The sequence below is a fragment of the Aspergillus stella-maris genome (genome assembly GCF_047715825.1).
Source record: "Aspergillus stella-maris strain CBS 113639 unplaced genomic scaffold BDV14scaffold_65, whole genome shotgun sequence".
NCBI lineage: Eukaryota > Fungi > Ascomycota > Eurotiomycetes > Eurotiales > Aspergillaceae > Aspergillus > Aspergillus stella-maris.
In genome coordinates, this window is record NW_027396859.1 from 82,242 (window position 1) to 101,739 (window position 19,498).

Here is a 19,498-nt window from a genome sequence, read left to right on the forward strand (position 1 = left end):
TCTTTCGAGAACTGATGCGGATGTCTTGATAATGCGAGCAAATTTTGTTGACTTGGTCAGACCATCTTGATCTTATCAAAGCTCATACCAGGGTATGATAGTGTTTATATACAGGGAGAGTCAAAACTAGTGTCACCCGGTGGGCCTAACAGCGGAGACAGCGGAGGAGATACATATTGGTTTCAGTGACTGGTTTATTGGTCTTGCGATCAATGCGAGAGTACATATCGAAATGGCTTCCGGTCTGGAAATCATATGATATATCTAGGGTTCGGGATACAAAACAAACGTCCCAAGGACTTCCTGTTTTGTAAAGTAGAATTCAAAACCGTCGCCAGGGTCTCGCTTCTTTCAATTGTTTCTCACATTCGACGCTAACATGGGCTAGTCTCGGGAATGATGCCTCAGACCAACCGGCAAGGAGCCCATACCTAACGTTCGTATCCTTGTAGTCTTTCTCTTCCAGGATCCTAGATGGCAATCAATTTTCTGTTCTGGCAGCCACGATAAATGACCCACTGTTGAATTTGCACTTTCATTTGGCTTTTCTCGTAAAATTACTATTGTCTAATGCATCAGACTCAAACAGAGCTCTCTAGACACACCTAATCCCTTTTTGCAGACTCACGTTTTATATTGATGCTCGAAATCGGTCTGACCTTCAAACACATATTGATTTTTGTCTGGCCCCGCCGCTAAGAATTTAGCACGAATCTATTATTGGCCGAATAACCCTTTTCGCTGAGCGAATCGGCGACATTTTGCTCGAGAGTTGATTCAGAACCTACATGGTCACTGATCAAAAGCTGCCGCTTACATCCATTAGGATACTATGTCACAAAAATGCTCAGGGGACGGCATATCTGGGAATCACCAAATAAGTTATAATTTGAGATTATTCTCTACACAGTATCTGGGCAGAAATACGGTGCTAAATGTCACCAGATGGGAGGCCATCTGTGACCAAATACTCCGGCCGTGGTTAGAGGTGAACCCCTGACCTGTAAGCTGCCTCTGGTTGTCACTTTCAATTAAGTTATATATTGCATCAAAGGTAGTTCCAAACGGCTCTGTACTCATGATTTCGACTTTGTAGAGGATCTATCATCAAAACCCATGTAGACTACTGTAGCTATTGTTCTCTGTCTTGTGCTAGAACTTCAAATGACAGCAAGGCCAAAACTAAAGCTTGGCCCAAAAATGCCTTTTTCCCAGTGACTATCTTGGCAAGGTGCCTTGCCGTGTTTCCCTTACTGAAAATTCGAGCTGCCGACCTCATTGATGGCCGGTATGGTCTTCTCCCCACTCTCTTGAAAGGAGTATTTGCCGTTTTTTCGCACTCTGGGGCACACATGTCTCTTTGAGCTATTTTGAGATGCCTGAGGATACCACCCACCAGCCTGGACAGCGCGAGACACCTGCGGAGGCGCCTGGACAATAATGTAAATGCTGCGGGGCTCAATTTGCCATGTAGCTGGTTAATAATAAGGTGGAGCACCCAATCTTCAGACTTTGTAGCTGTCAATTCTTGGAACCCTGTAATTGCTTCATGTGGCTCCAAGCTAGTAGTAGATATCGGCGATCCGAAAGCCGCGGCAACTGCTTCTTTGATTCTTGCTGCTTTTCTATATTGGTGAGTTTCTTCTTCCTGAATATAGAGAGCATTTAATAGCGTTAGACAAGCTGTAGCCCGGTTAGGATGAGCTTGAGTCTGAACTGCTGTCTTATTACCGTTCTTATCCAGCCGAGAGAATTCAAGACGGACTAGAATTGCGACTACCATTTGGCGAAGAGAAGATAGCTTGTGTTGAGGTTTGTGGATCGTATCCCCCCTATATGGGCCAATAGCTGTGGTTGCCATCACCACCAACTATTAATTTGATATTTTGATCAGTTAGGTCATTCTACATCTGGACACTTTCTCTAGGGGAGACAGAACAGGCTCAGCTTGCGTATCTGTAGGCCTTTGCGTGCGTGAACTTGATTAATAGCATTGACCACAAGGATTGATTTCTATGCTTCTCAAGCATGCGCGCACACATTAAGAAAATAATTTTGGGATCAAGTTGGGTGGGAATATAACCATCCGTTCTTTATATGTTATAAATATACAGCAATCAAGGACGTTGAAGACTCAGATCAGGCGGACGAACAAAAGACCCCCAGAAAAAGCTCCCCTCTTCATTCCCCACCCCCCGATAGTTTTCATCTCCAAGATCTCCTTAAACGTATACTGGTCTAAATTAAAGTCCTACGCTACCTTTCCATAAGAATAACATGACGGGGCCCTTTTAGCCTGGACCTTACCTTTGGATGGGAACGCAGATGCGCGGATTCTTATTGAGGGGCATCGTATTAGTGCTTATCGTACTGTTGTTGTATCAGGTGTAGACGACCCTTACATGTGGCCGTGCAAGCATCCGCTCTTGAAAGTGTTGTATATCTCCTCAAAAAGGCGCCGAGCGAGAGTGGGAAAACAGCATTGGCCAAACTGCTTTCGACATCGCGATGGATATAGGGGATGAGCAGATTGTCTGTGCACTGAATGAGAACCGCCATCATTACCGGCTGAGAAGCAAACGACGCAAGATTGAATAGTGAGCCTAGACAGCGTTTTACGGAGTTTTATGCAAAAGATATAATAATGTTACCCGGATAGTGTTATGTTGACTACTGGGAATTAGGCTGAAACTGATAAGAATCAGTTTCCGAAGGTCATGCTAAATGAAGATGTAATCCATTCTAAACTATATATTATTTATGTGTCAAGTCGGGATTGTAACCAGACTAAACTGGGCAGTGGGACCAAAAACCAACTTGCGTGTCTATACGGGTCAGACCGATTTCGAGAATGATGGTACTTAGGTAGCTCAATTCTTCTATTCTGTCTGGTAGAAAGTCCCATACGAGGGAGTACCCTTCTCATGCCCAAGTCAGAGCCTGTGCAATACTGTGACCACGTAAAAGCGGCTCTCCAAAAGATTTTGGCGATGTCTAATGATGAACCTTGAAGTGTTTTTAGCCAGCCTTGTGGATTGATGCCTGCCTAGCATGCTCGACGCCATGTAAGCTCACATCTTACTCCATCATTTCAAGCTTACCTAAGAAGCACTTTGGTACCTGCCCTTGCTTTGGTACGGGCCCCGAGCGCAAGTAGACACTGGGACATCTCAGGGGTCTTCGCCAGTTGCAGAGGTTGCATTCCGCACCTATCCGCAATCCTGACATCAGCACCAGCTTCCAAAAGTCTTTTGGCAGCCCGGCAGTCATTATTGTTCACCGCCTGTATGAGAGGCGTCACACCTTGCTTACACTTGGTATCAATCGTATGCGGAGCAAGTTCAAGGATGCGATCAATTCCCCAGTCCCAGCGATGGGAGACGGCATAGCGCAGCGGTGTCCAGCCAGTAATAGTATCATGTTCGGCCGTATCGATGACATTGTTGGCCAATAGGAATTTGGCAATTTGCCTGTCATCTATCTCAAGGGCGAGTAGGAGCAGGTTGTTTGCCGACCTTGTTCTGAGGCTGGATCGACCGTCTTCAAGTAAGGTAAGGGCGACTTCTGTATGTCCGCCAAATACTGATGCCTCAAGAGGCGTGAACCCGTGCTTAGTTCCATCTTCAACCCGTATGTCGTCAAACCGCAGTAGACATTCCACGCAGTCGCTATGACCCAGGACAGATGCAATCATAAGCGGTGTCATTTCTCTGATTGACTTGTGGTTCACATCGACACCTCCAAATACCACAAGTTTCGCAAGAACGGATTTTGAATTCACCAACACGGCCCGAGACACTGCCTCATTAAGATGGTGCCTTGACCGATCGTCACCGCTAAATCGAATAATCCTTTCAGCGAGTCCGGCGTTGTCGGACGTGATTGCCAGGTACAATGATCTTCCCTCAAACCGCATATCCAATTTGTAAAGCACGGGTAGGAAGATATCGTAGGCAGTATGGCTCGTGAGAGCTAGAGAAAGTGTGGATGCGCTTCCACAAATCTCGGCGACATAGGATAGTATCCCAACAGGAATACATAGGAACAACATCAGTGCGAATTTCAGCAACACAGGTCATAAAAAGCTGGGAGAAAATTCCATGTATGGAGTTGTAGGTAACAGGTGCGCAGTGTCAAATTTATGTGCGCAAGTCTCCATCGCAATACGGCATGATGAGGGGTCTGGGAATAAACTTTCATATGTCTACTGTAATAGATATTATTCATGGCTAGTAAGATAAAGGCGCAATTGATAAATATAGTTATGCTTAATACAGTTGATTATACAGTACCTAGTGGTTTTATGAAGCTGGTCCTTCTGCCTGCTTCCTCCAATTGATCGGCCCAGCCACTGAGTCTGCAGCATGTACTGTATAAATGACCATGTCTTCGTAGGCCATTTAGCACGCGAGGAGTCGCTGCCACCACACACAGATGACTGGGCGTTTATAAGCAACCACCCAACTTCTGGAGACAATTCAGCTGTGCGATTGACGTATGTCATGGTAGACGCATATTCTACTGATAAGTCTATATACCCTCATTCGCAGGCGTCTTCTTTACATTTCTTCTTTACATTTTTTCCTTAATAACGGAGAATAGATGGTAGGCATTTCATCACAGATTAGGAGCAAGCCATGGACTCATATGTAGTAGAATTATTCTCAGAGTCCGCCAGACTCTCATAAGCCGTCGACGCTCAGCCATGACATTTCGGTGGGTTTCTGGATACTGATCAGAATTTCCGAATCCAGGCCAGCTGCTATGGTTAGAGCTTGCTTGTTGACACGTAGATATATTAGGAAGGTAAGCTGAACACTCCAACACCGGTGAAGCGCCTCGTGGAAATGAGGAGTCATCCTGGTAGACAGATGGCTGTTGGGGTCCCTGATCCGGGGTATTGACTGACCAGATCTATAAGTGATAGGTATGGATAAATCAGATGCTCGATGGACAGGAGCAGCTGCGGGAATAATATCAAGGCTGGCTAGAAGGAATGATAGGTCCTTCTTGCGCGTGTGATACAGACTTCAGCGCTATCTTTGGCGAGCCTAGTTATCGGGCAGGGTCTGTCTAAATCATTGATCATCAATCGACGGAGATCGAAAAGATATCACAGGATAGCATGCTTACTGACTGTGTTTCACTTTTTTATTTTTCCAATGCCAGTGCTACCGTAAAACAGCAAGACCGACTTATAGAAACTCTTGGACAAATTTGTATGTGTTTACCAATGGCAGCACTAGCAAGATGCCCATAGGGCGTCCCCGTTGAGATCAGGCACGGATGGCTCTCAGCCGCAACCACCGTGACGGCAGGGCTTTCGCAGATCAGCCGGTGAACCGATTTGTCTGTAGTCGGTAAAAACAATTTCAACATAAGTAACAATATATATTGAGGTACCTGATAAATTCTGACCCGGGTGTCGTATTGCAATACCAGGCTCTCCAGCCACAGAATCGTCTTTCTTGGCCCAACAGACATTTTTGTAAAACGTTCTGGTAGGCTCATTTATACAAAATATCAAAGCACTTGGATATAAGATGAGGGCAGTTAAGAGAAGAGAACCGGCAGTCAATCAACGGCAAGAACCATATTTTTAATTGACTAATAATGTAGCCTCTATCGATCTAGGGTCTGCGAGAAACATAGGGACTGTTCAACCTTTTTGCGTCGAAATAGTAGCTCGGTGGCTTACATAACGACCAAGAATAGCATATTCAAGCACACTAGAGGTTAGAAAGAGGATAAATATCTCCTCCTTTTGCTAGCATTTCTCAAGTCAGAAGAGTTGGCTCTTTTCACACCAAAACCATCTGTGTCTACAAACATGGCCATGTCGAGTAATCAGAAACGTGCAAGTGCGAGGCAGAAATGCCGCACAAAACTGGCAGCACATCTGAGTAAGTCCCAAAGATAAATCTGTATTATACACGCCGTGTGCAAAATCGGGTACCAAAGGCTAATTAGAATCCAGAAACTCAACTTGGGCTCGATGTACTTCCGGAGAAAGTTCGTCTACGTCCAAGACGTGATGATCTATACCAATGGAAAGTGGCTAAACCATTGCATGGCCTCTTCACTACAAAGGACTTGAGTAATGGCACTATTGGAGAGTTCCAAAAAATCTGCACGGCCTTAGATAGCGGCAAAGTTGAAGGAGTTTTAATAACAGAGGAGGCGCTTTCATGTGAGGTATGAGTTCGGTACAACTTCAAAGAATTCATAACTAATCCTAGTTTAGGATAAGTACTGCCCTTTGATACCCCTTGGCAATGACAATCTGGAGAAGCTTGAACATGAGAGGGAAAGTGAACTTCGCGAATTTGAGGAGTACCGTGAAAGGACTAGGATAGAGATGCATGATGCGGAGCTAAGATGGGGAAAGGAACGTCAAGATCTTCAAGAGCAAGTGCTCAAGTATCAAGCAGAGAGGGATCTATATGAGGCAAAGCTGAAAAATATTGGTCAGATGATGTCTCCGATCCTCAGCTGTCTAACACAACATATGTCTGACGAGAAGAGCTAAATTGTTCAAATATGCCTGTTCTTGGGATCAGTTTTTCATTGAAGACCTGCATCCACGTTCATTGACCAGACCATATCTTGTTTTAGCTGACTATGTATGTATTTATGCTAAGAATATATCCCGGCAGAATCACTCACAATGTATCAGCCGTATGAGCATTCTGGCGCAAACTGTGGTGATCACCCCTGTGTTGCTAGTATAGACCACAGGGAAATAGCATAGTGTCAAACATTAGTGACGGTCAAATCAGGTTCTGCTTCAACACCGAACTAGTGGTTGATCAGCGCCTACAAGGTCATTCAGACTATCATCTATACTGATTAGCTTTTTACCCCTATTTCCCTGTATTTAGTGTACCTTTTCTATTAGATCCAGTCCTTTATATTTGTGTCGTGAAGTACTCCATATTACGTACGTCGTGATGTCCGACACCGCTATCCTCTGAACGAGAAAGTACGAGCAATGAATATGGAAATGTCCTGGTATTTCCTGAAAGAGTGAGCCAATCAAAAGATTCATCAATTAATCAGGCGTCTATGTCTAGATGTCGAAGCGTAGCAGAAGAATAGGTTGAAGCTAGGCAATGCAAGCGTTCGGCGCCCCCGCCACCCCGCTCGCAGAATAGTTAACTACTCGCAACTCGCCATTGCTGACTAATCGCATCGAACCTACGTTAAGTTAATTTCTGCTTCTCGAATCCGCTGTCTTCGTGAGCTGTCTCAGCTTTAACCTGACTTACAAGGATTGATGTAGCAATTGAATTTCAACAGGCTGCAGTCATCTCAAGTTTTTTGTAGATAAGTGTGGATTTTGCCGCTCCGCCAAATAGGGTCCACCCTACTGGGACGGCTTATTCTAACTAATATTCTAGTTTTCGGCATCTGTTCCATACGTAGCCACTGTTGCCGACAATATTGCCTAATATCCAGTTTTAGCAATCCTCAAACCATCCTGAAAATCAAAAGAAGGTCAAAGCATCTTGAATAATCAGGTACCCTATCCTTCTGCTCTGACTGGCTCGCATGGCTATGGTCCCCGAGATCGAAATAATAAGCCTTTTTTTATTATTACTATTATTGTTGTTGTTTCGCTTATCAAAGACTACAGCCAGCTAGTCAATTATTTTCTACATGATTACTTAAAAATTATTAGCTGTTCATCCTACTCACCACTGCGTAGGGCTAAGCAGAATTTGGCTTTCGGCTTGCAGTCGAGCTCTGGAGCCAATCATGGAGCTTTTCTTGGCGGAAACAAAGACACTTTGGGTTGAACTCTAAAAAATATTGTTCTGGGCCGCTTTTCGATGTGCGAGCGCGGTTTGTTGCCTCTGCCAGCCTCACTATAAGAACCCTCCAACACATTCTCTATGCCTTTTTTCTCCACCAACTGACTCTCTCGTTACCTACATCTTCTCCCTTCTCTCAATTTTTCATCCAGCCAATTGTCTTCTCGAGATGGATGTTCAAAGCTTCTCAAAGGCTGCCGTGGCTGCCGAAGAGACCAGGGGGACGCACGCGACTCAGGAACAGAAATACAACGAAGCCTTTCTCGCTATGAGTAAGGTCGATCCCGAATTCGCTGCCGTAAGTACCTGCGAGTTTTTTCACTGGACCTCTGCTGATCCCTTGCTGTCTACTGGGTCTGCTTTCTCCTCTGGCGGGTTCTTCACTAGCTCCTCTGTTGAGCACCTGCGTACCCAGCATGCCGCAACCGAGAAGGAAGCATACGAGACCACCCCTTCTCTTGGAACAAATGAATTCGTTCACAATATAACAATGCGTGATGGCTACGAACATGAAATTCGCATCTTTAGACCTTCCTCAGTGCCCGAGGATGGAAGCCCCGTCATTGTTCTTATCTATGGTGGTGGTTACCAGCTTGGTACCAACTTGCAGCTTGTTCCATTCGCTCGAGCTTTAACTGCCATGTACAACGCCACGGCAATCACAATTTCATACAGGCTAGCCCCGGAGCATCCATTTCCCACAGGACCTGAAGATGTTTGGGACTCGGTCAAGTGGGTTGCACAGCATGCAAGCCAGCTTGGTGCTGACCCATCCAAGGGCTTCATTATTGGTGGTGTTTCGGTTGGTGGGCATCTTACTGCATTAATAGCCCAGCGCGCAGTTAAGGAGAACCTAAAGCCTCCCATTACTGGCCTCTGGGTGTCTGTTCCCTTTCTTGCCTATACTGCTGAAAATATCCCCAAGGAGTACCGTGATGATTGGGTGTCAAGGACTCAGAACAGATTCTCTCCTATTATGGACGTTGCCGATATTGATGCTGCTAAAAAAGCATACAAGCCAGACCTTACTTCAGACAACTTCTCACCATTCATGTATCCCGAGCTTGCGCACAAGTTACCACCAGCTTATATCCAGGTGGCGGGCTTAGACCCCCTTCGCGATGATGGTTTAATCTATCAGCGTTACCTTTGCGACAATGGTGTAAGTACTTGCTTGGATATATATCCTGGCTTGCCTCACTGCCATTTTGCATTCTATCCTGAACTGGAGTCGTCAAAGAAGTTCTGTGGCGATGTTTCGATCGGTATTGGATGGCTGCTGGGACGCAGTGTGAGCTGAGAAGGAGTCTCTAGGAGTAATGCGATCGCTGTTGGTCTTACTTAGTTTTGTTTTTTTTTTTTTTTTTTTTTTTTTTACATTTTAGTTCCGCAAGCCGAGAGGACTACCATAATTATCCAACACTTAACTAACGTTACCTGAGCCACAATTACATAAGCGTGTACTAGTCTTCATAATAGCAGCGGAGTTGATGCCAACGTCCGGCAGTGTCACAGAAATCAGCAATTTCGTGGTCGGAGTTGCATAACTTGAGGCTGGTCCGTGACATAGCTCATCTCAAGCACGGTGTTGGGATGAGAGCTTGACGGACACATTGATACTATGCTTTGTTTGGCAAAATCGCGTAAGGTAGCCATGATACGTTTGTGTTCTGGAAATGTTATGGAACTATTAATCCTGAGCCACGCGTCCTAGATGAGGCGTGGGAAGCGAGTAAGTGCTTGTCTAGTGGGTGGCCGGTACAGCAATCTGCCTAAGACATCAGACTATAACTAACCAACCTCAATAATTAATGACCAAGCAAAAATAAATCCCTTCTCTAAGCGGTTCCTTGAGGGCAGTGTTCTGCAGAAGCCGCTGGCCGACTGAGGCCACGTAATCTATGGCAGTTCGGCCGCTACAAGAACTCGACCCCTTATTGTATTGAAGGAAGTGCATGTCGAGAAGAGGATCATGATGGAATAGAGATCCTATTGTTAATGGTATCCGTTCCTTACTAGGCTACGTGCGTGTAGCCGATACTGTAGAGCGTCGTTCTATCTTCCTTCTAGGAAATTGTTCGGTTGAATGCTTCCTTCACTTTGTCTCAGATTAAACTTTGTTTAAACAGTTGTCTACGAGCTCATAGTAAACCTAAGTGCCGTGAACTAGCCCCATAGAAACTTCTACATTAAATGTCCTTCTTCAGCTTTTTGTGGTGTGAACATTCTTGACTCAGTGTTCAACAACCCAACGTGTTATTGTTGACTTGCCCCACAACAACCTACTAAAGTGGGTACCCATTACGCATAAAATTCGCGTGGTCGAACCACGTGACTCATGGGACACAACGATGATAAAAGGCTGGCTACCCTCGAGCTGTTAGAGGGGTCATGGACATCTCTCCAAGCAGTCTAAAGCATGGCCCCCAGTCTCTTCCACAAGTCTGGAGTTGGAATGCTCCATGGACTGCCCGGATGCGACCCCCAGGACTCCTTCATGCCCCTGGAGTTGGAACATCCCGATGGGCGGTTCTCTCAGGCAAGACCCCCTAGAGCCTTTTCAGGCTTCTGGAGTTGGAATGCTTCATCGACCGCCCCGGATGTGACCCCCAGGACTCCTTCATGCCCCTGGAGTTGGAACATCCCGATGGGCGGTTCTCTCAGGCAAGACCCCCTAGAGCCTTTTCAGGCTTCTGGAGTTGGAATGCTTCATCGACTGCCCGGGATGTGACCCCCAGGACTCCTTCATGCCCCTGGAGTTGGAACATCCCGATGGGCGGTTCTCAGGCAAGACCCCCTAGAGCCTTTTCAGGCTTCTGCTCGACTGCCCGGGATGCGACCCCCAGGACTCCTTCATGCCCCTGGAGTTGGAACATCCCGGTGGGCGGTTCTCTCAGGCAAGACCCCCTAGAGCCTTTTCAGGCTTCTGGAGTTACGATGCTTCATCAACTGCGCGGGAACGTGACCCTCCAGAATCGTCCAGGTTCTTGGAGCTGGAACGTTCCACGGTCTCTTCTGAAGTGTCGCCTCCCAGAGCTCTATCAAGGGTTTATGGAGATGGCGGCGCTTCCTAAACCGTACTGAAGCGTCACCTCTCACTGTTCCTTTGGCTTTCTGGAGACGGCAACGTTCTAAGGATATGGCTGGAAGTGCCACCTCCCAGGCCCCCTCGGGGTTTCTGGAGACGGCGGCCATTCAAGGACCATTCTGAAGCGTCACCTCCCTGGGCTTCAGTGGATAGCTGAAGATGGCAGCGTTTCGGAAATCGTCACTATCTTCTTCAGCGATAAGCAGGCACCTCTTCGTGGTGCTGAAGACTAGTATCTCTTTTTGAGGAAGCTAAGACCTGCTTATAAACGTTTCCGTCCAAACTAGGGCTCTACAGTGGCATGCGCCTTCTACTTCCCAATTAAAGACATTCACATTTGTTTTGAAGCCCTAATCACATGCTCGCACTATGTAAACGAAATAATAGCTTAAACTAAACCTGTAAGGGGTAAATGGTAATAGTACTAGCCAAATGTTATGGAAGCCATACTTTGTGCTGTGCATTCTTGGCCTACACATTTGCACTTGAACCTGCCCCTGCTACAGTGATGCTCGAAATTGGTCTGACCTTCCAACACCTGTGAATTGTCTGTTGGCCCCACCGACAAGATCTTAGCCTGGTTCTTTTACCAAGTGAATCGCGTTAAAATGAGGGCTGCTGTAATATTCTTTCCATAGAAAACATAAAAGCATCCGATATTTCATTTTTGTGTGTACCTCTACTTGGATCTATTATCAATCCCATTATGAACAATATGCCTCACTACATGATGTCGAACAACCTGCCCTAAACGACACGTGCGATGATTCACATTGAGAGCCGGTCGATTGACAGAAGTATATAAGAACTATATCCATCCTGCTGTACATACGTGGCAGTGGCCAAACCAGGGTATCTCGTGGCGAATGGGGAAGCGCTCCCTAATGACCAACTAAAGAGGTAGCATGGTGGTTGTGCCAGGTATAATTAGTTTATAAGCGTGCATAAAGCGGACCATCCATGCAGAGCGCAGACCTCCGTGGAAAAACTCATGGAACTCCGCAAACCTCGTAGGTATCATGTGACCTAGGAGCCAGGAAAACGCCCGTCCTGGCCTCCTTCGTACCACAAACGTTGAAACACCCACCCGTACTTATTTTCTCGGCGGTCTTTGCTTTGCCACCGCCTACTGAATCGTTTTGAGCTGTGCTAGCTTTAGAGTTGCCGGCATCCTTGGTTGGTGATGGACGTGGTTCGATGGCGGGGAGGTAACCGCGTGGAGCTCTGGGAACGGGGAGTCTTTGAACGGCCCGAGACATCACGTAAGCTGAGTCGGAGTAACTATCCAGTCACCGATGACGATGCCTTTTCCGCCAACTATTGGCGGAAACATTCGGCAGAAATATTCGGTTGGTCATTAATCTGGTCGGCTCTCCAACCCATTTCCCCTGGCAAGGGGTAAACTCGTCAGTCAGGAACGGTCGCATCATCGCATTATCTGGAGGGTCCTTCCACGCGGTATACCTGATAGTATTGATAGTAAGTTTCCGGTGATGTGTTTTTTTTTTGTAGCTGACAAAAATAGCCGTTCAAATGATGGAGCGGAAGCCACAGCGAGTGCTCGTCATCGTCTCGGCGAGCAATTCGTATTGGGAGCAGTCTTGGTCTACTTCAGAGGACTTACTTCCAATAGCTTTTGATATACTCAAAGACAAGAATCTTTTGGAGGGCACATATAACGATCGACCCGAGTTGAAGCTTCTGGTAAAACAGAAGTGGGCAACTCAGGTCTTTCTTGTATTTGACATTTCAAATACTTCATATGATCCTACTCTAGGACATTTACCCGAGCAAAACAGGCTTCCTATTACAATCATTCGGTTGGGCAAAAGGGTACAAGCATACTCAGCAAACGCACCTATGGAAAACAAAGTGAATAGCGGTGTTGCGCGCGTTCACAACGACAACGGAGTAAACAGCTTCCCACCCTTTGTCACGGATTATACCATCGAGCCGCCATTATACTCCAATCCACGCGATCCATCATTATTGGTTTGACCTGTACTCCATCATCAGCAAATACAATGAGGGCTGGATTTTTTTGGGGGGTTCGAACCTAGCGGTGTCTCTTATTGGGACTCAGGCGTAGGCAGACGCAAAGCCGGTTCTGGAGACGGGCAGTGAAGATGTGGACGGACATCCACACCCTACCAGAAACCAACCCACTCCGCAGGAACACGGACCGTATCAGGAAATTCCAAAGATTCCACCGCTCGCCGTTATACTGTATCAGGTGGCAGACGTGCTGAAAAATATCGAGATGGAAACACTGGAAACCATCAATCCATTTACATTAGCACCATGGGAGGAACGACTGCAGACTAATATTGGAGAATCCTCGGAGTCACAGACAGAAGCCGGCGGATCTATGCAGATCGCAGTCAGCAGCTCGGCACGGAATAAGGTAGTAGGATTTGGTGGAGCGATTCAAAAGCAGCCGCCCAAGTACAAGAAGCCGAGACTGAAGACCTTCTCCGTCACACTTGGCGCAAGATCGGAGCAGAACCCATACTCGGGAGAGCTGGCAGCATTGGCACACGCATTGAAGACGCTACCAGTACTGAAATTGTACAGAATCACGCTGCTAACCAGCAACAAAGCGGCCGCACTCACGCTGGGGAACCCGCGACAACAGTCGGGCCAGGAACACGTTTGCCTGATACACAAGCTAATTAGAAGACTGTGGAAAAATGGAAACAGGATCACAATCCGCTGGGTCTCCACAAGTGAGGATAACAAACTGTTAGGCCTTGCTAAAGTGCAAGCCAGGGCGGCGACCCAAGAGGACCCCATGCCATACATACAGCTCCCCAGAATGAAGTCAACCACTCTTAACATTGCATGATCCCAACAAGACACCAGCAAAGGCCTGCCCGAGAAAGTAGGCAAACACGTGAAAAGGGTGGACGCAGCCCTCCCAGGCAAGCACACTCGACAGCTGTATGATCGATTACCATGGAAAGAAGCGAGCGTGCTGGCCCAGCTCCGGACGGGCATGGCAAGATTAAACGGATACCTCTACCGAATCAACGTTGCGGAAACCGATCAGTGTGAATGTGGACAAGCAAGAGAGACGGTAGAGCACTTTCTCTTTCGATGTTGGAGATGGACGACACATCGGACAGAAATGCTGCAATGTACCGATACACACCAAGGCAACATATCCTTCTACTTGGGCGGGAAATCGTACTTAGATAATTAAAACTGGAGTCCAAACTTAGAAGCGGTACGGGCGTCAATACGGTTTGCAATCGCCACCGGCCGACTTGACGTCGCTTAACCATATAGTTAAACACAAATCACCCACTCTTCCCAACCTAACTCACACCAACCACCTTGTGGCAGACACGGTAGGCGCGCTTCAACTGCCTAAGATGGGATGTTGAACACTTGGAAAAGCGCCTTCAAGCAAGCCTACTAACAAAACTACTAACCCACGAGAATCTCCTACGATCCTGATAGACGGCATGACATATGCTAAAAGTGAAAGTGTACGGGCTAGAAGGAGACATGGCACCTGATAAGAAATGTACTAGTAGCTTAGTGATAGTTGCCCTTTCGGCTCAGCCGCCGGGCGTTAATGAATTGTTTGTTTGTTTGTTTATTTGTATTTAGAGCTATGAAAGTGCTTGTCATACAACAGGCCTTAAGAATGATTTACTTATTGCTACTATGAGTTAACTCTTATCAACACTTTAAAGTACAGTAATACTAACATACCCTAGATGTCAGAAGTCTAACCTGTCCCATTTTATTGGCGTCCTGATGCAATTCAGCATTTGAAGTGTCTGCTTGACAGAAATACGTATCCTTCACAGCAGATATGAGTTGGGTTATTCGATTGTGAGCTAACTAGGAAAGGGTAGCCCAGATTTGTGTACAATAATTGGATTTTATGCAGTTTACACTTGGAAGAAAAACCACAATGATAATCATGCGAAGTCAGTGCTCGAATCGAAAGATGTCTCTGAAATAGCAAGATCTAATCAAAGCATGCATATTGACATGGAGAAGTACACTTCTGCCCGACTGGTGCGCGGGCAGTCTTCATACTTTCTGTCTTTTTATTCTGTCCTGAGCTTCATTCAAGTCCGGCATTGCCATACTCGAGCATGGAGCCCGGGACTGCTTCGAAAACTCCCCAATGACCCGCGTGAGAATGGTCGCAATGTCACGCCCAATCGTAGTGAAAGAAGAGTCATATATGTGCTCGCGGCTGGCCGTTAGTAGCCCATCTGGCCTAGTGTTGGTCGAAACAATCATCGATGGGTGATCAGCTGCATCCGTGGCCTCGTCCTCTATGGCACCTTGGCCTTGGAGCACGTCGGGCATTTTGCTCTGCGAATCTGATGAGGCGCGAGAAACCTGAAGATCCGACAGGCTATCCTCAATCCACTGAGGGTTTGTGCCCAAAGGAGCCGCTAAAAGGACCAGATATGTCTGCTCCGCGTTTGCATTTGGTAGACTCCGCAAGGTGACTGAATATCCACGCGCAAGAAGGGACTTGATGGTACTGGAGAATGGGCTTATGATTGAGCTAGTCAGCTGTGTCGGTTGGGCAGAGGGGATCAACAGCGCCAACACAATAAAGTCAGGGCTCAGGATTGGTGACTCGGCGGCCAAAACACAGAGTCTAGAGGACTCCAAGCTGTTAGATACGACATCTTCCGTATCAGTGTCCGACGAACTCTGTTCTAGGGCTAGCATTCGTTCCCTGCTAGAGATGATCACGACCCGCGGCGCTTCATGGTCTCCCAAGTCTGACAACATTGCTCCCTGGCTTCCCAAGTTCATGATTACTGACACCGCATCGCCTGAGTAGATGGCAGCATCGGGATGTTGTACCTACAAAAATCTGTCAGCTGAGGCCCAGGATTCCATTTTGGTTTTCAACGCTCCTTCCCCGGACTTACCTTCCACCATGGACGACGACCTTCATCGACACCGATCGCAGCACGGATTCGGTATCCCGCCCGTGCGAAGCCAATAGAGAGTCCGGTGTCTTCAGGGGAGAGATCAAAGACTGACGCCACAGGCAGTGCGGTGAAGTATGGCGTTGTTCGCCGGTCCACCTCGAAAAGATAAGGACCCAAGGATGTGGTGAAAAGACACTCTTTAGGCGAGCTGTCCCAGACAGCAAATCGGGCAAAGAAGCCCGGTACTGGTCCTGTAAATAGAAAAATTAGGGGGGAAGCCACTGACATGAAGCAGATTCCTACCAGATTCTTGGTTGATAAGTTTCACTGCCACCGGGCCATCATCCGCTTCTACTAGAGTCACGTCTCTTGCCGCAATAATCTCCGCATCTCCTTCCTCCGCCATGTGGTTAGCATTCCGAAAATGGAGCAACAGCTCCCGGTTAAAGCCTGTATCCATCCCCTTCAGTACCGGGTGGTCCACCAGAAATGAGTATCTCGTAACCACTAAGAAAGCAGGGAGATGGCTTCTCTCAAGAGGCTTGATGATATTGTGAATAAAAAGCACCTGAGTATGAGTTGAGATCCCAGTTACATGTGCTATAATGGCCTGCACGTATGTGCCTCTGTGGAATCCGTCGTACTGGTCACACAGCTGCCAGGGTCCGTCAACCTAGTAGTTTCATCAGTATACACTTTCACACTTCCCAAAGTAAATAAGCACTCCGCTTAGCTGAAAAGGAAACCATGATCCTTAGAAAGTCATCACGCAAAACCGAGGTTCCTAAGATCCCTGGCCTATAACTTACCACTGGATCTTTCTCAAGATGCCTAGACCTTTGCGGTGTCATGCACTGGTTCTGCGCAGCCCACGTTTTCCACCAGGCTGTGTCCATGGCGGGCATTTGTGGGGCAACGGCACATATGGAATCAGGGGTTGCATAATGTTGCGAGTTTTCTTTGATGATTAGTTCCCCTGCTACTTCGGATCTGAGCAATGTGTTTGTTATGCTATCCTGTCCAGCAGCAGGCACGACTCGTTGGGTTGAAGGGGTTGGCTCGGAACGACAGGTGAGCTGCTCAGTGGCGAGAGTCGTTGAATGACCGGGATCAGATAGAGGGCTCGTGGGAGAATAACTTGTATCATCTTTTATCTCCACGATGTGGAGATCATCACATGCTAATGCTGTCGAGTTCAACTCTGGCACACTCGACATCTCCGCGGTGGAGTTCTGACCGGGAACCTGCAGTTTCTGGCAGCTATCCTCTGTCGGTATACTGCAGTCAAGGACTGCAGACTCCGATGGTGGACGGTGAGTCCCAAAGTCAACACACTTATCAGTAAATGGAGCATTTGGTAGGACATCATGAGGAGCATCAACCCCCGGATACTGGTCAGTACTATTTCGATGAGGCACACAGATTACCTGAGGGAAGACTTCAATCAAGGCTCCATCTTGTGCTTTTAATGCGCGCCCTTCCTCGAGAGTCCCATCTTGGTTGCTTTGCTTGACGACCATAGGTACCCACATGCCCGGGTTCAAGTTTTGGAAAACAATTGTCCGCGAATCTAGGGCAACAGATGCCCGCGGGCAGTTACAGATGTCCCGACTCTTCCGGTATATCAAGTCTGTCGCAAGCTCTGAGCAGCCGGTGATATGCAGAGCCACAAGATAATGCACTCGCGCCCCAAGAAGCATCACAAAAGCGTGACTATGGCCCGTATAGAAAGAGATCCTTACCGCAGTATCACCCTCTGCAAGGGACGCTTCAATCATCCGTGGCATCTGACGGAGCTTCTGATGAGACAACTCAAGAAGTGCCGTGTGATCGTGCGCCGCCTGCGTCTCAGAGCTCTGCTTGAAGACGATCGCCAAGGTGCGACGATACAGTTTTTCAACCATATGCTGGCAGAAGAAGGCGTCTGGCCCTAGATGAAGCGACACCTCCAGCTCCTCCAAGCTAGGAGCAGTCGGAAGCTCGAGCCATTTCTCATGCACATACAGCATGTTCTCTTTCTCACTGTATGCCAAATCGACTGTGTGGATGTCACAGCGGACAAAAACAACCTTGATTGTCGCTGTGCGTGGGTCTAGCGCCATCAAGGCTTGGAGAGTGCGAGCCAGACCCTGAGCGAAGGCGGTGTTGGGCAGCTCAATAATTCGAGAATTCCGGAATTGATGTTGGAGCTCTTCCATTGGCTCCCGAACCAGACTGTACCGCCGGAGAATCTTCCAGAGCACCTCTGATAATGGCCGAGGCTGCTTCTTCAACTCGGTTCGGATCACTGGCTCATGCTGGTGCCGGAGAGAGTGTTAGATCCAACGTTGAATGTCAAAGAGGGTAGCAGCATGCAGGGTTTGGTACCTCGGTTTGACGGGAATTCTGGTAATAGAATCCATCATTTATCCTTGCCTCACAGCTCAACGCTGCCCACATCTTCCGTGCCGTCGCTTCTGAGACAAATTCATCTGCGCCGACGGCATCAGCAGAAGCCGAGTCGCAACGGAGAAGCTTAATATATTTCGGCAGGACCACAGATTGACTGTGGAGGATAGCGCTATTCCATATGGAATGGATCGCTTCTGCCACCGATTGGCCATCCACCAAGCGCTGCCGGTCCCGGTCCACGTTCCCACGGAGGAGATTGTATCCAAAGTAGAATGTTTGACCGTTATGGCCTGCATGCGGGACGCGGATGCCTTTCAGATACAAATGGCCCCGGTGGGCCTGCCCCAGCAGCAGATCGCCTGACAGAGTACGAACCCGGTCAGAGGGCACGTGAAGATCAAGCGTCTCACGCATCCACGCACCGAAGTCTGCCATCTGCAGCCGTCGACCTGCGTCCGTGTGACCTTTCTCGACTAATACTGACACATCCTCCCTAACTCGGGCAGCGAGTCCTGACAGGACGCGCTTCCCCTTAGCAGGAGCCAGGCGGCAATAGAAATTGGTCGATTTAGTGCCATTGAATCCGAAATTCCAGTAGCATCCGTTCGCCGATATCTTCACATGGTGATTTTCCCGGCAGAGTACCAAAGCCGCGATCTTGAGCCCTTCCCCATGGCCACCTATCAGCCGATCATCATTCGATTTGGTAGTGGTGCCTAGTTCTAGGCATTGTTCGTCCAAAGTAGAGCGGAGGTTCGTAAACTCGACGCTTCCCTGCATCTTGTTAAACCGGATATATCCTAAGATATCCTGTGTCATGGGCCTGTTAGCTTCCCTTGGTAGAGGTATGTTTCCTTTCACGATGATCCTAATTTCGTCCGGGGTAGTTTCAAGAATAGGTACGAAGTCGGTGAGCGAAATTGCATATGTCTGGAGGATGGCGTCCTTCCTATCGTCAGGTTTAGCCAGCGCACTATCACATGGCGATGTACAGCGCTTTCAAAAACCAAAGTCCCCAGTTCAAGTCTCTCATTGATTTATTGCAAGAATAGCGATAACCTTGTTAGAGTCAAGAGTATGAGGGGATGACACCAGGGTTTGGAGGCACTATAAGCAGAATACTATTTACCAGTTTTGATACAGCTCCCGCAGGGCATCTTTGACTTTCCAGTCGGTTGCGTAGGCCCGAGTTAGTCCTAGAGCAACGCTGCGCGGCTTCGGTGGTGCAATCTCAACCTTCGCATTGTCTAGCTGAGCTCGTTCTTCCAAAACATCCATTGTGGTTGGCT

The 19,498-nt window shown here is 47.6% G+C and overlaps 6 protein-coding genes across 6 annotated transcripts; 4 read left to right on the forward strand and 2 right to left on the reverse strand.

Annotated features, from left to right (window-relative positions):
* Window positions 1–3,097: 3,097 nt before the first annotated feature.
* Window positions 3,098–4,051, reverse strand: BDV14DRAFT_203826 (ankyrin repeat domain-containing protein; the record flags this gene model as incomplete). The annotated part of the gene is made up of 1 exon (XM_073774374.1): window positions 3,098–4,051. One exon carries the CDS (start codon window positions 4,049–4,051, stop codon window positions 3,098–3,100), a length of 954 nt encoding a protein of 317 aa, XP_073624337.1.
* Window positions 4,052–5,830: 1,779 nt separating this feature from the next.
* On the forward strand, window positions 5,831–6,529 carry BDV14DRAFT_203827 (uncharacterized protein; the record flags this gene model as incomplete). Its single annotated transcript, XM_073774375.1, has 3 exons — window positions 5,831–5,903; window positions 5,978–6,195; window positions 6,245–6,529. The coding sequence occupies 3 exons, from the start codon at window positions 5,831–5,833 to the stop codon at window positions 6,527–6,529; spliced, it is 576 nt and encodes a 191-aa protein (XP_073624338.1).
* Window positions 6,530–8,165: 1,636 nt separating this feature from the next.
* On the forward strand, window positions 8,166–9,122 carry BDV14DRAFT_180596 (alpha/beta hydrolase). Its single transcript, XM_073769936.1, has one exon. It carries the CDS (start codon window positions 8,305–8,307, stop codon window positions 9,112–9,114), a length of 810 nt encoding a protein of 269 aa, XP_073624339.1. The 5' UTR covers window positions 8,166–8,304; the 3' UTR covers window positions 9,115–9,122.
* A 1,098-nt stretch (window positions 9,123–10,220) lies between these two features.
* Window positions 10,221–10,773, forward strand: BDV14DRAFT_180597 (uncharacterized protein; the record flags this gene model as incomplete). Its single annotated transcript, XM_073769937.1, has 2 exons — window positions 10,221–10,307; window positions 10,433–10,773. Coding segments are annotated over exons 1-2 (415 nt in total), but the record flags the coding sequence as incomplete, so codon positions are not given.
* Window positions 10,774–12,191: 1,418 nt separating this feature from the next.
* BDV14DRAFT_126007 (uncharacterized protein) lies at window positions 12,192–13,031 on the forward strand. The gene has a single exon (XM_073765982.1). It carries the CDS (start codon window positions 12,436–12,438, stop codon window positions 12,898–12,900), a length of 465 nt encoding a protein of 154 aa, XP_073624341.1. The 5' UTR covers window positions 12,192–12,435; the 3' UTR covers window positions 12,901–13,031.
* Window positions 13,032–14,949: 1,918 nt separating this feature from the next.
* On the reverse strand, window positions 14,950–19,487 carry BDV14DRAFT_203829 (uncharacterized protein; the record flags this gene model as incomplete). The annotated part of the gene is made up of 6 exons (XM_073774376.1): window positions 14,950–15,747; window positions 15,816–16,069; window positions 16,122–16,491; window positions 16,628–18,115; window positions 18,186–19,158; window positions 19,339–19,487. 6 exons carry the CDS (start codon window positions 19,485–19,487, stop codon window positions 14,950–14,952), a joined length of 4,032 nt encoding a protein of 1,343 aa, XP_073624342.1.
* Between the last annotated feature and the right edge of the window lie 11 nt (window positions 19,488–19,498).